The sequence below is a fragment of the Manacus vitellinus genome, unplaced genomic scaffold, assembly GCF_001715985.3.
Source record: "Manacus vitellinus isolate BGI_N305 unplaced genomic scaffold, ASM171598v3 scaffold_62_pilon, whole genome shotgun sequence".
Lineage (NCBI taxonomy): Eukaryota > Metazoa > Chordata > Aves > Passeriformes > Pipridae > Manacus > Manacus vitellinus.
In genome coordinates, this window is record NW_021940704.1 from 2220362 (window position 1) to 2240418 (window position 20057).

At 42.2% G+C, this 20057-nt stretch overlaps 1 protein-coding gene across 1 annotated transcript in view; it reads left to right on the top strand.

Annotated features, from left to right (window-relative positions):
* The window catches only part of ABCB7 (ATP binding cassette subfamily B member 7), a 42299-nt gene extending 23943 nt beyond the window's left edge, over nt 1–18356 (top strand). Inside the window, 11 exon segments of the mRNA XM_018083233.3 lie at nt 167–435; nt 1669–1757; nt 2023–2110; nt 2746–2920; nt 4346–4503; nt 5035–5198; nt 5365–5494; nt 5979–6150; nt 9722–9825; nt 11360–11467; nt 14038–18356. Coding sequence (XP_017938722.2) covers nt 167–435; nt 1669–1757; nt 2023–2110; nt 2746–2920; nt 4346–4503; nt 5035–5198; nt 5365–5494; nt 5979–6150; nt 9722–9825; nt 11360–11467; nt 14038–14256 — 1676 coding nt within the window. The 3' untranslated portion in view covers nt 14257–18356.
* The last annotated feature ends 1701 nt before the right edge of the window (nt 18357–20057 follow it).

The following is a 20057-nucleotide window of genomic DNA, read 5'->3' on the forward strand; positions in this document are numbered from 1 at the left end:
TTTGTAAATGAAAAATTGCATAAAGCTTGGACCAATTAAGTATAAATTACCTTTGAACTAGGAATGTTGAAAATATATAAAGAATGAGTCTAGTGTAATTTCATGCATGAAGGGAAGTTGAAAATATAATTATTTTCATTTTGTAAAGTTTTTCATCCTTTTTTAGATGGTATCTCAAGAGCGGGGGCAGCATTGTTTAATGAAGCAAGAAATGCAGTATTTGGGAAAGTAGCTCAAAATTCCATCCGGAGGATCGCCAAGAATGTTTTCCTGCACCTTCACAACCTGGACTTGGCCTTCCATCTGAGCAGGCAAACAGGAGCTCTGTCAAAAACCATCGACAGAGGCACGAGGGGCATCAGTTTTGTCCTCAGTGCTTTAGTGTTTAATCTGGGACCTACAATGTTTGAAGTGGCTCTGGTCAGTGGAATTCTGGTGAGTGTTGCCTGTTCACTGCTGGAATTGTCTCATTTAAGATTAATACATTGATTTGCTCTTACCAAAGTCTACTGAGTATTTATAATAATAGAATTTCAAAGGTGGTTGTGAAAGCAACTCCTGTAAAGGAGAGCAATCCATAATTTGCAAATATTAGTTACTTTGAATCAACTTATTTGAAATTATTTTCATGTCTTCAGCCAGTGGTATTTATGTGGATAGTTTTCCATGTTTTTCTTCAGAATTCAAGGGTTGGACTTGACAATCTCAGAGGTCTTTTCCAACTCGATTGATTCTATGATTCTATGAATTGTTGGAAAAATGAAATCAGAAAAGTAAACTATGCACACAAGTGTCAAATATATCCAGGTAAATGGGGAAGAAGCAGAATATAAATGTCCAGGAATGTTGTGGGTTAGTGTGTTGATGACAGAGGAGGGAGTGATTGTTGGTTCTTTTTTTTTATCCAGAACTTCAAAGTGAAAATTAGCTTTTGGAAAATTGGCTTCTCCTTCTTGCTTAATAAGCTCAATTTTAATCTTTTCTTTTATAAATCACATTTCCTGTGTTTGAAATCAGGATCTTTGGGTGTTTCTGTGCTAAAATCTAAATCTTGCTTACATAACTTACATTAAATTAAGACCAAGAATCTTGTTTTGTTTATCTCCCTTTTTAGAAGGACTTACTCAAGTTTGAATGTAACAACATCAGTTAAAATGCCTGTTGATGCTGGGTTACATTTTATAACCCCTGGAAGTTGCAGCTCCAGCTGGTTCTCAGCCAACTACCACCATGCTTTAATTTCTCAGGGCTTTTCTCTCCTGATGTGCTCTGAAGCAGAGAAGGCACTTCATAAGTTGTCTTACAAGGCCACTTATTTTTTTCTTCCACAGTCTTCAGCTTTCTTTCAAAATCCACCCAAAAAGCATAGAAGGAAATACTTAATTGTGATAACAGCACAAACATCAGCAGCATTTATGTTTTATAATGACAGAAATAACTTTGCAGTATTATTTACACCAGGTCCCATCTTTTTATCTAAATCCTTCTTGCTGCTTTCCTTTTGAGTTTATGCCTTTGTTTAGCCTCAAGCTGTTCAGAGCAGGGACTGTGTTGGGAGGGACCATCAGAGCCCTTGTCTCAAAATTAGAATGGCTTAGCTGGAGACAACAGTGAAGTTTTGAAAATGATTACGACTTTTTCCTTTTTATTTTGTTTGGAATATTCCAGTATTACAAATGCGGCGCCGAGTTTGCTTTAGTCACCCTGGGGACTCTGGGAGCCTACGCAGCATTCACCATCGGGATCACCCAGTGGAGGTAAGGCAGGCCCTGCCCTCCCCCCAGGGCACTGAGGCTGAGCTCCCTGAGCTCCTGGCCGTGCCCACCTGACCGTGCCCCCCTGACCGTGCCCCCCCTGACCGTGCCCCACCTGACCGTGCCCCCCCTGAACCTTGCCCCCTGACCGTGCCCCCCTGACCGTGCCCCCCTGACCGTGCCCCCTGACCGGTTGCCACCTACCGTCGCCCCCCTGACCGTGCCCACCTGACCGTGCCCCCCTGACCGTGCCCACCTGCCTGTGCAGGACCAAGTTCCGCATCGAGATGAACAAGGCCGACAACGACGCTGGCAACGCTGCCATCGACTCGCTGCTCAACTATGAGACTGTGAAGGTAAGGCCAGGCTTGACTGTCAGGCTCTTTGTCTTACTTGTGTCAGTGAGTCATAAGATTCATCTTTTACAGGGCTACAACTTTATAGCAGTAGCCTGGTTTTAAACATGATTCATTTGCAGAGCACTGCATGGCATGGACAGAGGAGCACGGAGGTTTTAGTGGGGCTTGAAAGAATCTATTTGCTAATAGAGAGTGAGAAGTTTCCTTCATGACTAAATTACCTTCGCCATCAGTTTCTGCAAAATGTAAACTTAGTCTTGAAGGCGAAGTTTAGGTTGGATCTGAGGGAAAGGTTCTTCCCCCAGAGGGTGGTTGGGCACTGACCAGGCTCCCCAGGGCAGTGGGCACAGCCCCAAGGCTGCCAGAGCTCCAGGAGTGTATGGACAATGCTCTCAGGGACAGGGTGGGATTGATGGGATGTCCTGGGCAGGGTCAGGGGTTGAACTGGATTGAAGTTGATCCTTCCAACTCAGCCTATTCTCTGATTCTTTTCTCTCTAGTTGCTAGATCTTTTGGAGAGCAGCTGTGTGTGTATCTGTGCACGTAGCATGTTAATACTCTATATTGTAACAACTTAAACAGTCTGATGATATTTGAGGCTGCCACATTTACCATTTTTGTGTATATTGTAGTATTTCAATAATGAAAAGTACGAAGCCCAACGGTATGATGAGTTCCTGAAGATCTATGAAAATGCCTCTCTGAAGACTACCTCTACTTTAGCTCTCCTCAACTTTGGACAGAGCGCTATATTTAGTGTGGGCTTGACGGCCATCATGGTGCTTGCCAGCCAGGGCATTGTTGCAGGTAACTTATCTGTCTATAAGCTAAAGATGACTCTCCTTTACCATGATTCATCCATAAGAGAGGAGTTAATTTTAACTAACCTGTAGTTGATGTGATAGTTTATTTTGAGTGGTTTTGCTTGAGAGCTTTTACTTTAAGAGTTTTGCCTGTTTCTGCTTCTTGTAGTATTATTAATTCCATGATATATATGTATATATATAGCAATAACTAGTATGATTTCATCAAAAACATTTTAAAAGTTAAGCAGTTAGAGAAAGATCCCAAGAAAATGTCACTTCAGGAAGTTTCTGTTGAAGGCTTGTGAAAGACACTTTTAAACATACAAATACTTCTGTGGGCCTTCTGCCAAGACCCTCTGTTTTTCCCCTTCTTCCTTTCCATGTTGGCAAGACTCAGGACTTTTCCCCAAAGTGTATATACTCATGTGCTTTGTCTCTAGTAGTTTTATTACCAGTGTCCTTCACTTTCCTTAGATTAATAAGGCACATTATTCAAACAATTGTTTCCATAAGTTAGGGTTTTTAATCTGTGTTTGTCTAATTTACTACAAAAGTCTACTTGTTTAGGAAGACAAAGTACGATTCAATCACAGTATTGAGGTGAGGTTCAGCTAAAACAAGGTGGTTTTAGAGTAAAAATAATGATGTTTTAGACACTGTTAATGTTCAGAGGAGTTCAAAGGGCAGACATTTATACCATATGGTCTTTTTTGCATCTGCTTTTCCCTTTTTAAGAGATGCCAGGGCAGAGAAGGGTTACCCTGTGAACAGATCAGTCAGGAGGTGCAGTTCATGACTCTTCTTAGGAAAATTTAGAATAGCTTTAAGCAGGATGGTGGAAATATGGTTTTAAATCATCTTTCTGGGCCTGTTTCAGCTGAACTGACTCGGCACTTACCTTTAACTGTGTGTCATCCTGAGTTTTCCCTTCATCAGCCTGTTTATACTAAGCTGCCCAGAGGTTCTCACTGTGGGTTTTAGCAGCTCTGTGGTCTGTAGTATGATCATGACAAATTCTATCAGTCGCATTTGTCTGTAATTGTACTTAAGATTGTCTTTCCTGATTTGTGCTCTCATATATTACCTGCTCCCCTTCTAACTTATTAGGCCCCTTTATGTTTCTCTCTGTGGAATTTACAACTGCACAATCTGATGTTTTATATGCTGCTTGCCTTATTTTCCAGTGCTGTTTTATCTTTTTTATAGTGAAATCCACACAGACATTGCCATTCATGTCAAGCACCTTCCTGTATAAAATCTGATCTTCTGGGAATGGGTTTTGTTTGCTATTTAAACATTTAGGTTTAGAAATGGGGTAAAAGAAACTAGAATTGATTGACTTCATTATTTTTTTGAATCTTTTGGTACTTCCTGACAAGACAACCCTTCAAGTCTCCTTATTCTCTCACATCCATTTTGTCTTAAGGCAGCCTTTCTGTTGGAGATCTAGTAATGGTGAATGGATTGCTGTTCCAGCTTTCTCTTCCCCTAAACTTCCTGGGAACAGTATACAGAGAGACAAGACAAGCACTTATAGATATGAATACCTTGTTTACACTTCTCAGTGTAGATACCAAAATTAAAGTAAGTAGTAGCTTATTTTCCTAAAATATCTGGGTATTTAATAGGGCTGTTTGTGGCAATGCCATCATTTCATCCCATTTTCTTACCTTCCAGGTTTAATTTCTATTCATGAATGAGTAGTTTTGTGTAAGGATGCTGTTCTGCTTCCTCTTTAGGTGCAGTTACTGCAATAGCAGTTGAGTATTTTTCCTGCAGAGAAGCAAAAGTTGTTTCATGGAAGCTGTGTTTGTATTGAGATTTTTTTTTTTATTTAAGTATTCATGCCTCGTGCTTGAATTTTTATTGGTAATTAATGATGCAGAATTTATTATTGCAAAAGAAGTTGTGAGGCAGAGTGTTCACAGCAGAAATTTTTGCCTCCTTTGGGGGAAAGGGTGAGCGAACCAATGTCACTTGTGCAGCAAATGATAATTATTTTCCACATATCCAAGCTGGAGTGGCTGTTTGCCTTTTTCTGAGCTGGGAATGGACTGTTGAACCACTGGAGATAGTTTCTGGGCAGCAGATAAGGTGGAACTCTTCTTTTAACAGGACAAAGAGCTGGCTCCCTCCCTGCAGATCACCCCCCAGACTGCTGCCATCGCCTTTGATAATGTGCATTTCGAGTACCTTGAGGGGCAGAAAGTCCTTTCTGGAGTGTCCTTTGAAGTCCCTGCAGGAAAGAAAGTGGCCATTGTAGGAGGTAGTGGGTCAGGGTGGGTAAATGGACTAAATATGCCAATCAATGCAGAATTTAGTTTCTTAAACACAGTGCTTCTTGTGTTTGCTTTTTATAATTTTTGTTTGTGACATCAATTCCAATTGGAGATTGTAAATGGCAAACCAGAATGTAACATTAACTTCAATTCTTTTCAATTCCAGGAAAAGCACAATTGTGAGATTATTATTTCGTTTCTATGAACCTCAGAAAGGAGATATTTATGTTGCTGGACAGAACATCCAAGATGTCAGTTTGGAAAGTCTGAGAAAGGCAATAGGAGTTGTACCTCAGGTATTACATGTTTCCTTCTCCCCAGCAGTCCGTTGCAATAGTAATTCTCAGTGTTCTGGTGCTGTGGTTCATTGGAGGTCAATCCTAATGCAGTGGTGTTGTCTTAATTCCTTTGAAAGTCACCATGCCTGTTTGGTTTTCTTTTCCCCAGGAAATATTATATTTTTATGTGCATCATCATATAGATCCAATTTCTGAAATGTGTTTAAGCCTCCCCATGAGAAACTGCTTCCAGCTTTAAGTGATTTAGCTTTATAGTTGATTACCACCCATAATGAGTTAGCAAAGTGGCGAAACTATGCATGACATACATATTTAGGACACAAAATGTATTAATCCCATTTTTGGGGAAAGAAATTTCCCCAAACCCTTTAACATTCAGGCTTTGTAGAAAAATATAAGCTGTTCTGTATTGATTTCTTTCATAGTTCGGGGACAGTTTTGTCATGGTTTCTTATTTGAAATGTTCTTTCCACCCCTGCAGGATGCTGTTCTCTTCCATAACACCATCTACTACAACCTGCTCTACGGCAACACCGGGGCCAGCCCCGAGGAGGTGTACGCGGTGGCCAGGCTGGCAGGGATCCACGATGCCATCCTGAGGATGCCCAATGGATACAACACCCAGGTCGGGGAGCGAGGCCTCAAACTCTCAGGTAGGATCTCAAACACACAAGTTCTTTATATCCCTTTTGCTGCCCCAAAGTTTGATGCAGAGTTTATTCCTCAGTCAGACTTGCTTTTAGCTTATTTACCTTATGATACAGAATCATTAGTGTTGGAAAAGACCTCCAAGATCATCAAGTCCACCCTTTGATTAAATCCCACCATGCCCACTGAACCATAGTGCCAAGTGCCACGTCCACTCGCTTTTTGAATGCTTCCGGGGGTGGTGACTCCACTGTTGCCCTGGGCAGCCTGTGCCAATGTTTAACCACTCTTTCAGTGAAGAAGGTTTTCCTGATATCCAACCTGAACCTCCCCTGGTGCAACTTGAGCCCGTTCCCTCTCCTCCTGTCCCTTGTTCCCTAGGAGCAGAGCCCAGCCCCCTCCCACGGCTCCCCCTCCTGTCAGGGAGTTGCAGAGCCAGAAGGTCCCCCCTGAGCCTCCTTTTCTCCAGGCTGAGCCCCCCCAGCTCCCTCAGCTGCTCCAGCCCCTTTTTCAGCTCTGTTCCCTTCTCTGGACGTGCTCCAGCCCCTCAATGTCCTCATAGTGAGGGGCCCAAAAAACATAACTATAAAGGCTAAATAGTAATACGAAGATCCACAATGTAAGGCAGCTGGAGTTTGCAAGCTATTTAAAGGAGTGTATTTTCAGGGGATATTGTTGTGTGAGATGATATGTAAGCATGGATATGCATCTATGTAAAAATGCTCTTTCTCATAATCTGGCTAGTGGCATAAAAGGGGGAACTTTCTGTGTGTGTGCTTTGAGCCCTGTTCATGCTGAAGGGCAGGAGCAGAGGGTGCAGGGGGTGCAGCAGAAGTCCTGCCTGGTGCAGGGACAGCTCTGTGTGGTGTTTCTTACTCTGCAGCTGTTGCAATCAGGAGTCCTGGTCTCTTTGTAACAGCAGATCAGAGTTCAGAGTTACAGCCTGTCCCCAGAACAGTGTGCATGGCAGCTGAAGGGGAATACAGGGAAGGGGACAGGGGAAATAAGAGATGTGAAGCACAAATCTGGGTGAGGGAAGAGAAAGATACAAAATAGGTACTGGCAGAACTGGAGAGAATGTGATGCCTGTCTTCCCACACTAGTAATTTCTAGAAAGAGGATTTGACTAACAATAGATTTGAAATGTCTTGGTGTTTGTAAAAGCATAGAATGGTTTGTGTTGAAGGGGACCTTCTAAAAATCATCTAGACCAACCCCCCTGCTTTGAGCAGGGACTAGATCAGGTTGCTCAAAGCCTTAACCTTGTGTTGAGGTTTAGATTAGATTTTAGGGAAAATTTCTTCACCCAAAGGGTTGTCCAAGCCTGGCACAGCTGCCCAGGGCAGTGGCAGAGTCCCCATCCCTGAGGGGATTTCAAAGTTGTGTGGATGTGGCACTGGGGACGTGGCCTTCCAGTGCTGGGGGAATGGTTGGACTCAGTGGGCTCAGAGGGCTTTTCCAACCTGGACAGTTCCATGATTCAATGTCCCATTCTAAATCTGGAGCACTGTGTGTGGGTATGTCAGAGCTCCCTTCTGACCTCGAGACTCCTGTAACGGAGCCTGTCTGAAAATGGGTTCTGCCTTTACTCCATCCTTCATTTTGTGCTGCCACTGTGATGGTCATAAACACCCATCTGCCAGTGCTTCAACAAAAGTGTGTTTAGAAAGTGAAAGGAATTGTGGAAATGTGTTCTTTTCCTGCTTTATTTGTATTTAAGGAAAATAAGAGTATGTAAAATACTTAGGAGAAAGACAATGGAATTCCTTGGGGACAGAAAAAGAGCTTAGAGTGAGTATCTGCCACTGAAATAGCAGCTTCACTTTCTTATTTTCAGCAGTTAGATGAGCATTGGCAAATAACAGTAGTAACCAAGCTTCAGGAATGTGTACAGTCAGGCTGCAGGAGTCCTGGGCTAGTGCTCTCAGGAGGGGTTAAGTTGTTCTGAGAATTGGAGATACCAAATGAAAATCTTTGAGGTCCTTCAGTAGCTCTGTAATAATATGGCATCTGTTACTTGGAATCTCTAGTTTTCTGAATAGTAGAATGGCTCCCTAAATTCCTATAAAAGTTTAATTTCTATTCCTATAAAGGATTAATTTCTGCATCTGGTTTGTTGTTCTTGGGGGGTTTTTAAGTTGGTTGAGGCTTCGTATACTTCTGGTGTAAGGAAAGCACAAAGTCCTGATTTATGTCTTGTTTTTAAATAGTATTTTGTGGCAGAAATAGTGGGGGTGAAAGACCTGTGAATTGAAGGGTCCTCTTTGAAATCCAGGTGTTTTATGTGCATGATGGACAACCAAGGTTTTAGTTGCATTTAGTGCAGTTCCTAGTGGTCTCAGTGATTGATTCATTGACAGTACAGAGTGAAAACCAAATTGTTTGGGCTTTTCCAAGTAGAATCCATATCAGTGTTTTCTGATAGATTTGTGATAGACAGAGCCAAACCCCTGCCTCCATGAATGGAACTGTTAATGTGCTGCTGTCCTGAGTGTGAATGGGGAAGAGCATGAAATAAGGATGTGCTACAAAATGAAAGGGTTTTTGTTGTTGCAGTATGTCTTTCAAACATGGATATTGTCAAGCTGTGAGTTCTGAACATGCTGTAAAGGAGAGGGAGGAAGAGCACATTAAAATAGACTGAGTAAATTGTACAGTTCTAATTGCTCTGAGTTCTGCCAAAGACAGTCTAAAATGTGAACTGCAGCATTTCCATCAGCCTTTTAAATGGTTTATGAAAGCATGTTCTCTCCTGATAGGAATGGAACATTAACAAGGATATAATGGTATTAAATGGAATGTTTTGAAGTCTTGAGTAAAACAAAGGAGGACAAGTGCACAAATGTGACGTGTATGTATCGCATACCAAATGTTTAGCAGATTTTAAGTTCTCAAATGCACCTGTTTTCCTGTCTGTAAAAGTTGCCCCGAGTTATTCTTGAGTAGATGTTGGCTGTAAGAATTTTGAAGGAAGGGAAACTAGTCTGAAACTGGGTTACACCAGAAACCAACAGGCTGTAGAGTGCAGACTGAAGGTGGTTTCCAGTACCACACTAACTGTGTTCTTGAATGACATTTACCATCGTGGAGTGCAAAGTTAGATAAATATCAAGGAGAGACCTGAAAGACACAATGTGTGAGCAAGATGCATGAAATGCAGTGCAGCAGCATGGACAGAGCACTGGTGGTCTGGGAGAGAAAACAGGGTTTGTGTGTGCAGAGTTACCGGATGGGGCAGAGCTCAGGCCAGGGAAAAGGGCTCATGCTCCAGGTGTACAGAGTGACCAGCTGTCCAGCACTGGTACTGACCTAGGCCAGGCTCCTGCCTTAGAGCAGATACAAAGTAGTTCTCTGTCCTTTTCCAGAAGGATAAACAATCTTGAATCACCAGGGAGCAGGAACTTGTGTGGTATCTTATGTAACATGTCAGGCCTTTGTCAGCAGTAACCATGATGTTTATTAAAAAAAAGAAAAAACCCAAGAACCAACCCTCAAAAGTCACATCTGCTGTTGAATTTACACCGTCACAATTCTAACTTTTTTTTTTCTTTTTTCCCCCTCTTCCCCCTCATTCAGGTGGAGAAAAACAAAGAGTTGCAATTGCTAGAGCAATGTTAAAGGACCCACATATTTTTCTCTATGATGAAGCCACATCATCTTTAGATTCAATTACAGAAGAGGTAAATTGGGATAAAAAATTCTAAAATTTAAGTGGTGCAATGGTTTCTGATTCCAATACTTTTTCCCTGTTCTTTTCCTCTCAGAAAGAATTCTGTTCTTTTCGCCAAATTGTTGTCAAGTGTTTTCTCAGTAGTATTAAGAGATCCATTGTCCTAAAGACCAGAGCAGAGATGCTTAGTGTGTCTACTGGAGACACAGTGAGGGGTATCAACTGTCTCTGGGATATTTTCTTGTACACTCTGGAGGTCCCCTTCACCTTTACACATTCATCCCTTGAAACTGGTGCAAATACCTCAGGTGGTCTTAAAGTGTGAAGCTTTCCAATCCACTTGAAAAGGTGTTTAGATGGCATCTAGCTTCCTTTAAAAATGTCTTATAAATAATTGTGACATAATGCAGGACAGAAAACCTCTTGTTTGTTGTGCAGCATCTTTCTGAGATGCAGATCAGATAGGTGTGACCTGCAGTGCTGGTGTTCATTTCCCAGGAAGGGCTGTGACATGGATGTTGTGACACTGTGACAGGAACTGCATCAAGGCTTCATAACAACATCTTAGTTTAAGCACAAAACCCTCAGCCCCAGCAGTAATTTCCTGAACTAATGTCATCAAGGACTAGAGCTAAGATGTGGCTGTGTTCACTTATGCAGATTATTGAGCGAATTTATTGACCTGTACTCACTACATTACTTTCATTTTCCAGATACAAAGAAATCAGAGTATGAACTGTATATCCATATAGCACAGCACTGAAATGTAGCACAGCTCCCTTGTGGACCAGCAATGTCCATAACACAGTTCTGCAGAACAGCACGTGGACTCTTTCTCTTGTTTTCCTCTATCTATTGCAAGAGTCGTAAGCAAAGCTGAAAATTTCACAGCAGAAATGCACTTGAAAGGCAGCAAATGCAAGTGAGCCCTTTCCACAAGACTGTGCCTGGAAATAGAAATGTTTTCTGACAAAAAAGAAAGTTTTCAGGGAACTGAAGAGGACACTTCACTGACGATAGTGAGGGCACAAATTCCCAGTCAGTGCTCCTTGCAGAGGAATGTGGTTTGGGAAGATAGCAGAGTGCTCACTGCATAGATAGATGATTCCCAGGATTACTTTAACTTTATATTCCACCTTGGCATGACATTGAGGGGGATTTTTTCCTTTAACTTTCATTGGAAAGTATTATGATGATGATGATGATGAGTTATTTTCAGATGCTTTTACTGCTGTTTGTGGCTTGTGTACCATACTCCATGAGAAGGTTTTCCTGAAATCTAGTGATCTGTCTCTTCCTTTGTCCCTGGGGATGATAGCTGTGTTTTTCTGTGAGGCTTTGTCAGAACCACAGATATTTCATGCTTGGGACTCTTCTGTTTCTTTGGTAGATGCTTGTGGCTGTTTGTTATTATGAAGCTGTAGCAATACCAGAAGTGTTTCTCAAAACTTATTTACAGTAATTTGCATATTTCCAGCAGCATTTTATTTCTCCTCATGCCACCCAGGAGTGTGTAAGAGTTTGTCTGTGTTCCAATCTTGCAGAACATTCTCAAGGCCATGAGGGCCATGGTGAAGCACCGCACGTCGATTTTCATTGCTCACAGGCTGTCCACGGTGGTGGATGCAGACGAGATCATCGTGCTGGATCAGGTGAGGGATCCCCTGGGCTGTGGGCTTCCACAGCCAGGCAGTGTTTGCTTTAGGAACTCTCTGTGTCCAGTTTGAATTATCACACTCCCACTGAGGTGCTGAAAGCTCTTTCTTTGGAAGTGAGCCATGTTGGAAAGTTCTAGCTCAGGCTTGGCTTTTTATACGCTTCTCTTCACAAACTTGCACGTGTGACTCTCTCATACGTTGTTATTTTTTGTGGCTCACTGTTGCGTGGTTTTGATCTAATTTATTACATGCTTCTGTCAGATGAATTTACTAAAGTGTTCCCCCAATTTATGCTTCACTCTCGTCGCTCAGTGAGCGTCTATTTTTCACATACATCCATTTTTTTATTTCAATGGAAAGAGACAGGACAGCATGTTCTGTTTCCATGCAGATAGAACGACTGCAGGATTGTTCAACCTAATTATGTTATAAATCTGAGCACCATTCTCTGTTGTACCTGTAGAAAAATGTGATTATTCCCTTTCTCTTCTAAGAAAAAAACCAATAAATTTCAACATTTAATTTGCTAATACCACTATTGAGCTGTTACCTCATGCTCAGTGTGTCCAAAGTCCATTTTCTTCTCTATTACCTATACCTGGCAAGAGATTTAAAATAAACAAATGTCCTTATGATAACTTCATAATTACTCTTTTAACTGATAATGCTGAAAGTACAATGCTCTAATCTGCTGATAATAGATGTTAAATTTATCTTTGCATTCATTTTTATCAGTTGCTATTTATATGCTTGTGATCATAGGTGTATTTAGTGACTTAAAATACACATCTAAAAGCAAATAAATTATTCCTACAGTACATTCAGTGGTTTCATGGGGAATTAGAACAAACTCTTATGAAATGGTGACATTCATGACTATTTTTGCTACACAAATCTCAGCTTTATATGAATCTCAGAATGAAGTAGTGGAATAAATTACTTGCAGTGCTCCATGGAGTTTTTATTCAGTTTTGATCTGCTTTGTTTTTTCAGCTTTTGCTGAAAATCCTTTCCTAAGGTGTATCCCTTATCCAACTGCGTGTTAAAACATCTTGCAAGTGTTTTTAATGTGTCACAAGGCGATCTGCAGCTTTTTGTTTTCGACGCAAGTTTTCACAGCTTACTAAGAGTGTGTTTTGTGTTAGAGTGTAACTGTTAAATTAAAAATGAAAGCACAGCCTCGAACTGTAAAAGAGCCGGGGTGCTGCCTTTCCTGAGGGATACTGGTGGGACTGGGGTGGGGCAGGCAGTGCCCCACGGCTCCCGCGGCCGCGCCTCCTGCCAGCCCTGCGGCACTGACCTGGGGCAGCCACAGAAAGAGGCTCTGGAGCAGGGAGGAGACAGGATGGTCGGCACTGGTTTTGCTTAGCCATGGCAATCACGGAATCACAACTCCAGCACCTTTGCTGAGGTAAAACCAGAATCATTCCTGAGTGAGTAAACAACATAGTAATGATGCAGATCTAAACACTGTGGGGCTGAACAGAGAAGGTGCATTTTTGATGACTGGTCAAGAGTTATTGAAAAAAGCACCATAATTCAAAAGCCTGGTCTCTACTACAATGAGCTCCACATTAACCCCTTGAAGGTTTTAAGTAAATTCTGCAGTTCTGTTCATCACATTTTTTGTTCAGATTCCACCGGCATAACTACTAATGGAAGTGCCAAGACCCACATTTTTTCCCAACATATCCATCAGCAGCTGTCACAAGGAGGTAGATTTAATTGTAGATCAGAATTTAGAATAACATCAAATCCACATAGTTGTCTGTATAATTCTGTCCTTTACCAGAAGAAAGAGTAGCTAGAGAACAAATACATTAGTTTAATTTGAAGTCAGTGAATGTGTCTCTCAAAGTGAAAAGATCAGTCTGGTTTTTTTGAAGAGTGGTAGTGTTTCTCTGTCTGTAAGGTTGGAGTTCCCTTGAGTTCTCCTCTCCAGCTCTTCCTTCCCATTTCCACAGCAATAGTCAATAAATCATCTTTCCCTTGAGAACAGCCCAGATGAACTGACCTGCTGAGGCCATTGTCGTGGCCATTGTCCCATTGCAGGGGCACAGGAGCACCCATAAAAGCACGGTTTGCACTAATTGTTTCCAGGATTTGATTTTAAATGTGCTTCGCTTGTCTAGTACAAATCCCTCTCTCTTTGCTCTTTTTTTTAGCCTCTTCCCGTGTGTTTGTTACTGAGCAAAGACAAATAGGTGTTTGTTTTGGTACATCCGTGTGGCTTTTGCACCTTGCTCCTCATATAGAGGTCCCGTTTACTTTAGGTAGCTCTTCTATTTTAGATAGTAAAAGTTTCCATGCTGGTGGGCTTTAAATTTTGCCCAGATGGACAAGAGGTACGTAGATTCCCATTTCTTTAAGTCTGGGAAGAGCACAGCTCCATGTTTTCAGTGTGATATGCTATTGAGTGAACTGTGCATTCGGTCTTGCCGTGATGTCCCAAGCTCCTTGTCATTAAAACTGCTCTAATCTATACTGTGCAATTGTGGTCCATGTGTTGGCGTGTTCCTAAAGATCTGGTAATGTGGATTCCTGACCTGCTCCTTGTTTTGCAGGGTAAGGTGGCGGAACGTGGCACACACGCAGAGCTCCTCGCGAGTCCCGGCAACCTCTACTCTGAAATGTGGCACACACAGAGCAGCAAAGTGCTCCACAGTCACAGCAATCCCAGCTGGGAGGAGAGGAACAACCGGGCATCCAAAGAGGAGGAGAGGAAGAAGCTAGAAGAAGAAATTATGAATAGCGTGAAAGGCTGTGGGAACTGTTCATGCTGAGAACGACCCTGGGTCAGTCTTGTATAGCAGGTTAAAAATGCACAAGAATACAGTGAAATGCAGCTCTTGTTTTTAAGTCAGCATTCAAAAACTTCTGGGGTTTGCAGTTTTTGGGTTTTACAGTTTCACAGAGGGACATAAATTCAACCAAAGGAGTTCTATTTTTGCATCTTTAGAAATCTGTAATATTCAGTGGCATTTGCAAGAGCTGGGCTTTTCAAAAACTTTAAACTTCCCAACTAAGAGTGTAATTTATGGCAATTTTTAGGTATTGGTAAATTCTCCTGGTAGTCGCTTGATGTGGATTATTAAATTGTAAACAGATTTGTCCTTGATTTACATTATTTGTCATCATTAATGGTTGATAAATATGTCATGTTTTAATTGTAATTGGGCTAATTTGAACTCATTTGCTAGTGAGGAAGATGCCATTTAAATTCTTCAGTGGTGGTCTGGTTTAAAATGTTCTTCCTCGTAAAGGATAAGAAAAGCCTCAACAAAACATTAGAGGCTTCTAGTAGCAATCTAAATATTGGAATTATCCATCTCACCCTTCAGAAGCACCTTTTGTACGACACTATCAGGAAATGAATTGGTATCATTCTAAAGGAAAACTAATAGTATTTTTAAGTGAAAAATGAAAAAATCTGAGTTTAGGATTCTGTATCCTCAGCATCTGCTGTAGTAGTTGAGGCAGAAGGCAGTTGCTCTTTCTAATTCAGTCACGGTCTTAGGGAGCAATTAAGATTCAATAAAGACTTCCATAAATTTCTATTATCTCATTAATGTATGAGAAAATGACCTGGATAATGCTGAAAGCATTGCTATAATAATCTCCTCATTTCAACAGCCCAAACTTCTCCAGTGGCAGGAAACCTCAGTGTCTGGGATCTGCAGGACACTGTGGGTGTATTGGGTTTGGGGGGGGGCTGCAGTGGGGGCTTCTGTGAGAAGGTGCCAGAAGCTTCCCCTGTGTCTGGCAGAGCCAATCCCAGACGGCTCCATGATGGACCCACTGCTGGCCAAGGCTGAGCTCACCAGCAATGGGATAACACACTGCTGGGATAATGTATTTGGGAAGGGAGGGAAAAGCTTGTAAGTGTAAGAGCAACTGCAGCTGGAGAGAAGAGTGGGAATAGGTGAGAGCAACAGCCCTGCAGACACCCGGCTCAGGGAGGAAGGAGGGGAGGATGAGCTCCAGGCAGTGGAGCAGAGATGCACCTGCAGCCCATGGAGGACCCCACACTGGAGCAGGAGGATTTGCCCAGAGGAGGCTGGGACCTCTTTGGGAGCCCATGCTGGAGCAGGGCCTAGGCAGCCATGTAATCCTATGGAGCAGCCTGTGCCTGAAGGACTGACCCCGTGGCAAGCAGACACGTGGGAAGGACACACTGGAGCAGGGGAGGAGAGTGAGGAGGAAGGAGCAGCAGAGCCAACGTGATGAACTGACCACAGCCTCCATTCCCTGTCCCCTGCACCACCTGCAAGGAGATGGAGAATGTGGGAGTGAAGTTGAGCCCAGGAAGAAGGGAGGGGTGGGAGGACGGTGTTTTAAAATTTGGTTTCTTTTTCTCATTACCCAACTCAGACTTCTAATTGGCAGTAAATTCAGTGAGTTTCCCTGAGTTGAGTGTTTTGCCCATGACAGTAATTGCTGGGTGATCTCTCCCTGTCCTTAACTCAGGAGCCTTTCCGTATGTTCCCTCTCCCTGCCCAGCTGAGGAGGGCAGGGATGGAGTGGGTTTGGTGGGCACTCAGTGTGCAGCCAGGGCCAGCCCACCACGACAGCACTCTATTTTTAGGCCATGTCTCTTCAGGGAAATTCACCATCTCTATTTAGCACAAGCTATTCTGGTGTAATTCTTCATGTTGAATTCAAGAATTAAAATCTTTCTCTTGGATGTTGAAAAATAACTGTTATTTCTGGGGAATTACACCAGTATAATTACACTGATGTAATTACGTTTGTAAATCAGATGCAAGGTTTCTCAGTGTGGGCACTAGGGAAGGGCTGAATTTGGTGCTTCTGGAAATTTAATTGCAAATAGCATTTATTTTTTTGTGTTATACCCTCCCCTGCAACTAAATATAGGAACAGTAACTTAAAAGGAGCGAAACCTTTGCTAGTTATTAATTTTCTCTCTTTTAAAATGATGGGTGAAAAAACCCAACCGGGCATCAGTCTGCAGTTAAAAATGATTTTAAAAGTGTACTTTAATTTTCAACCTTGGAGTGCAGAAGCAAAGTGAAGTCCTGTTAATTTAGTGGCAGTGCAGAATTCCAGCTTACAGCCTTCCCTTTATTTTCCCTAATGGTCTCCTGGTTTAGCTGACAGCAGTGAGGGGACTGTAAAGGTGAAATTATGTTCCAGCTGCCAGAAACAGCAAAAGTTTATTGAAACTACCCTGCAAGAACTCATTTTTGGAATTAACTAATCTGTCTGCTGTTCATGCAGCAGGGAACAGGCAAAGGTTGTAAATAGGAATATTTCAATCCTAAGATCTTTTTCTTCTGGCACAAGGACTAAAAATGTCTCTGGTCTGAGAGATGCAGGGAAAGGTTTTTTCCTCAGTGAACAGTTTTCCCTATTGCAGGGCCTGGACATCCCAGCAGGTCCCTCCAGAACACTCAGGATCGGGAATCGTCTGTGAGATGTTTGAATGCAAAGTTTGATTGTGTTTGTGAGGGGCCGATTTCAGATGAAACCTGATGGATTTTATCACTGGGAATGGGCTTTGCAAGGACTCAGAGTCTTGGGCAGTACAGATGTGGAATGAGGACTGTTTTCAGTTGGTAAGTGCCAGGAATGCTCAGTATTTGTCTAAATCTGTACGGGTTTGATGGAGCTCCGAGGCCATTACCTGTCTCTGCCACCTTTCCAATGCCAGTGGATGTGCTGCAGCTCTGTCCAGCTTTAAGCAAATGGAATGACAGGAGGGAACTCTGAACAAAGGCATTTCCTAAAGCAAGAGGCTGCTCATCCGGTAGAACGTGTTTCTTAAAGAACTGCAGTGAGTTTCTGCAGATGACTGAAAACTTCCCGTGTTGTGGAGTTGCTGGATGAGCATTCCTGGCTTGATGGTGGCTGTATTGGAGTGAATTGCTGTGGAGAAGCAGAAACAACACTTGGTGAGTCTCCTGTCTGCTACAAAGTCAAATGTCTGCTTTCTTTTTTTTTTAAATTTTATTTTGATTTTGAATTTTTATTCCTGCACTATGACTCCAAAGTGCCACCATTGAAGCAGATGTTTGAAACGCTGAATGGGAGAGCCATGGCTTTGGAGAAACTCACTGTGGCACACTGACCCTTGGGACAGTCTACGTGGCATCTCTTGGAAAAGCCTTACAGAGAAAACAGATTGATTTTGGAGCTCTCTCCCAGCGTCTCTGGCTCTTGGTAATTCTGCTCCACTGTAAACTGGGACATCATTTTCTAAACAGCAGCTTTTCATATTCTGGACTTGTAGTTGGTTGTTTTTCAAAATTCAAGTAATCTACTCCCATTATAAAATCTTTATCTGCAGTTTTAGTGTGGAAAAGCCATATAATTTTTTTTCCTTCATTTTCTGTTTTTAAAGGAAATGTGTTTATGGAAAATGGACATTAAAAAGGGGCTGCTTCTTGCAGTGTGTAGTGATCTGTTAACTGTGAGCTTAGAGAATTCAATTCTAATTTCCACGTAAGAACTTACTAGACACTGAAGGGATATGAAATCACAACAAACAACATTTTGGCTATTTTAACCTCCAAGTTAGAAAACTTAATGAGTGATTTGTGGGCAGGTTGTTGTGCTTTTTCCAAATGGATGTTCACAATTTGCTCCTTGCAGGTGATCCCTCAGGTTATCTCAGCTGTTCTGTTCCATGGAATATTAGTTACCTACATCTCAACACTGAGATTTTAAATGGTGTTCAAGTTTCTTTTCAGAATGGAAGTGTATAATTTACATTGTACAGGAAGATGACAGAACAACACAGAAAGCTCAGTTGAGATCAGACTCTGTAACCCTTCTGCTGGAACACTCCTTACTCTGACTCCTGTCCTTCATCTGTGTATAGCTAATTCTTAGTAAATAAAGGATTTATCTTTGTGAATAGAAATGGGTGTCCTGTCACAATGGCTCTGTGGTTTTGCTGCAATTCCCAGAGAAAACAGTTACTCACTGCTGTGGAATGTGGGTCTTAGTACCAGCAGCTGTTTGTGGTGCCTGGTGGTGCTGCTGGGGCTGGTAACCACTCACAGGGGTGTGGGGTGGCACAAGGTGACTGAATTCCAGGTGATCCATCAGAAAGGGAAGTTCACAGAGTGCACCTGAGTTCTGCTCCCACTCAGCTTTTCCGTCCCCTGCACTGTGTGTGTGGCACTTGTAAGAACAGGAGAAGGGCTCGTGTTTCTGCATCACTCTGATGGGAATGAACATACTTGAGAGAAGCTTGACTGTTTCTTACTGTAAATACTATTTTTATAAATGTAAACTCTCAACTTGTGATCAGTAGAAATAAAGCAGTTCTCAGAATCTACCTGAGCCCTTGACATGACATTGTCTGTAATCACTGCCTGGGTTTCTGCTTTAAGCAGCTCAAACTCAAAGCAGAAAGCAAGAAATGCTGCTATTATTATTAACTATCTACATGTAATGTTGATCATTCTTCGAGTGCACTGTACTGTATTTGATTTGAGCTACAACAGCCACAGGTCCTGCTGTCATCATGTACAGGGGATGGTATGTCTGGGATAGATGGCTGGCTGGATGGATGGCTGGATGGATGTAAGGTCCTTGAGCAGCCTGGGGTTTTTCAAGTCTGACTGGATGAACTCCCAGCTGTTGTCTCTAAGAGTTCATTTGCTCTGTCTTTAACTCTTGAAGTGATACTGCAGGAATGCTCCATAAATGTTACTGACAAAACAAGTAATTGATTTTTAAGGGGAAAGAGCTGTAATAGGAATATATTTGGGGCTTTTTCTTCATGTATACCTGTAACTTCTGTTAGTGCTAATTTGAGTTGCATGTCTGCATCAAGGAAAACAGTAATTGCAAATCCAGCTTTTGGTAATCTTCACGTAAGTTAGGAATAACCCTGAGGTTACTATGCTCATTGAACATCCCATTGGTGCTCAAACAATGGGTGCAGAAATGACAATTCACTATTCTGTGGATTATGTGCTGCTTCCCAGTCAAAACTTGCTAGTTATGTTTATTTTGGTGCATTGAGCATCTGAACTGTCTTCCCAACCTTTAGTCCTGGGATCTGCTGGGGCTCATCATTTCAGCTTGGCACAGGACGGGAGGGTTGGTGGCACTGCAGGAGGGTTGGTGGCACTGGATGCTTTCTTACAGCACACTGAGGAGTTTGTTGTGATTCTGGGAAGGAGCCAGGGCATTCTTTTAAAACAATAACTGCCTGGTTTTTGAAGTGTTGTGATGTGGCAGTGCTGCAGTGTATAGGTGTTTTATTAGTGGAATGGCCATGTCATCAATGGAATGGTGGAGGTGGTAAATTGTAAATAATATATTAATGTCTAGAACAGATATTGAAAAATTCAGCTACTGTATAAATTCGATGTCTTTATAAGAAAACCCTTAAATGGTTAGTCCTCAAAAAATATCTTTTTAAATTCCTGCTGTGTGACTTTTGATCTGTTTCTGCAGATGTTGGGGCTAAACTCGGGGAAAAGCCATGAACTTTATCCATCCTGGAAAACCAGCAGAAAGCCTGAGAGAGGACTTCTGCGGAGGCAGGTCTGCAGGCTGGGGTGTGGGATCTCCCTCAGATGAGAAGTGTCAGTTGTACTAAGTTGCA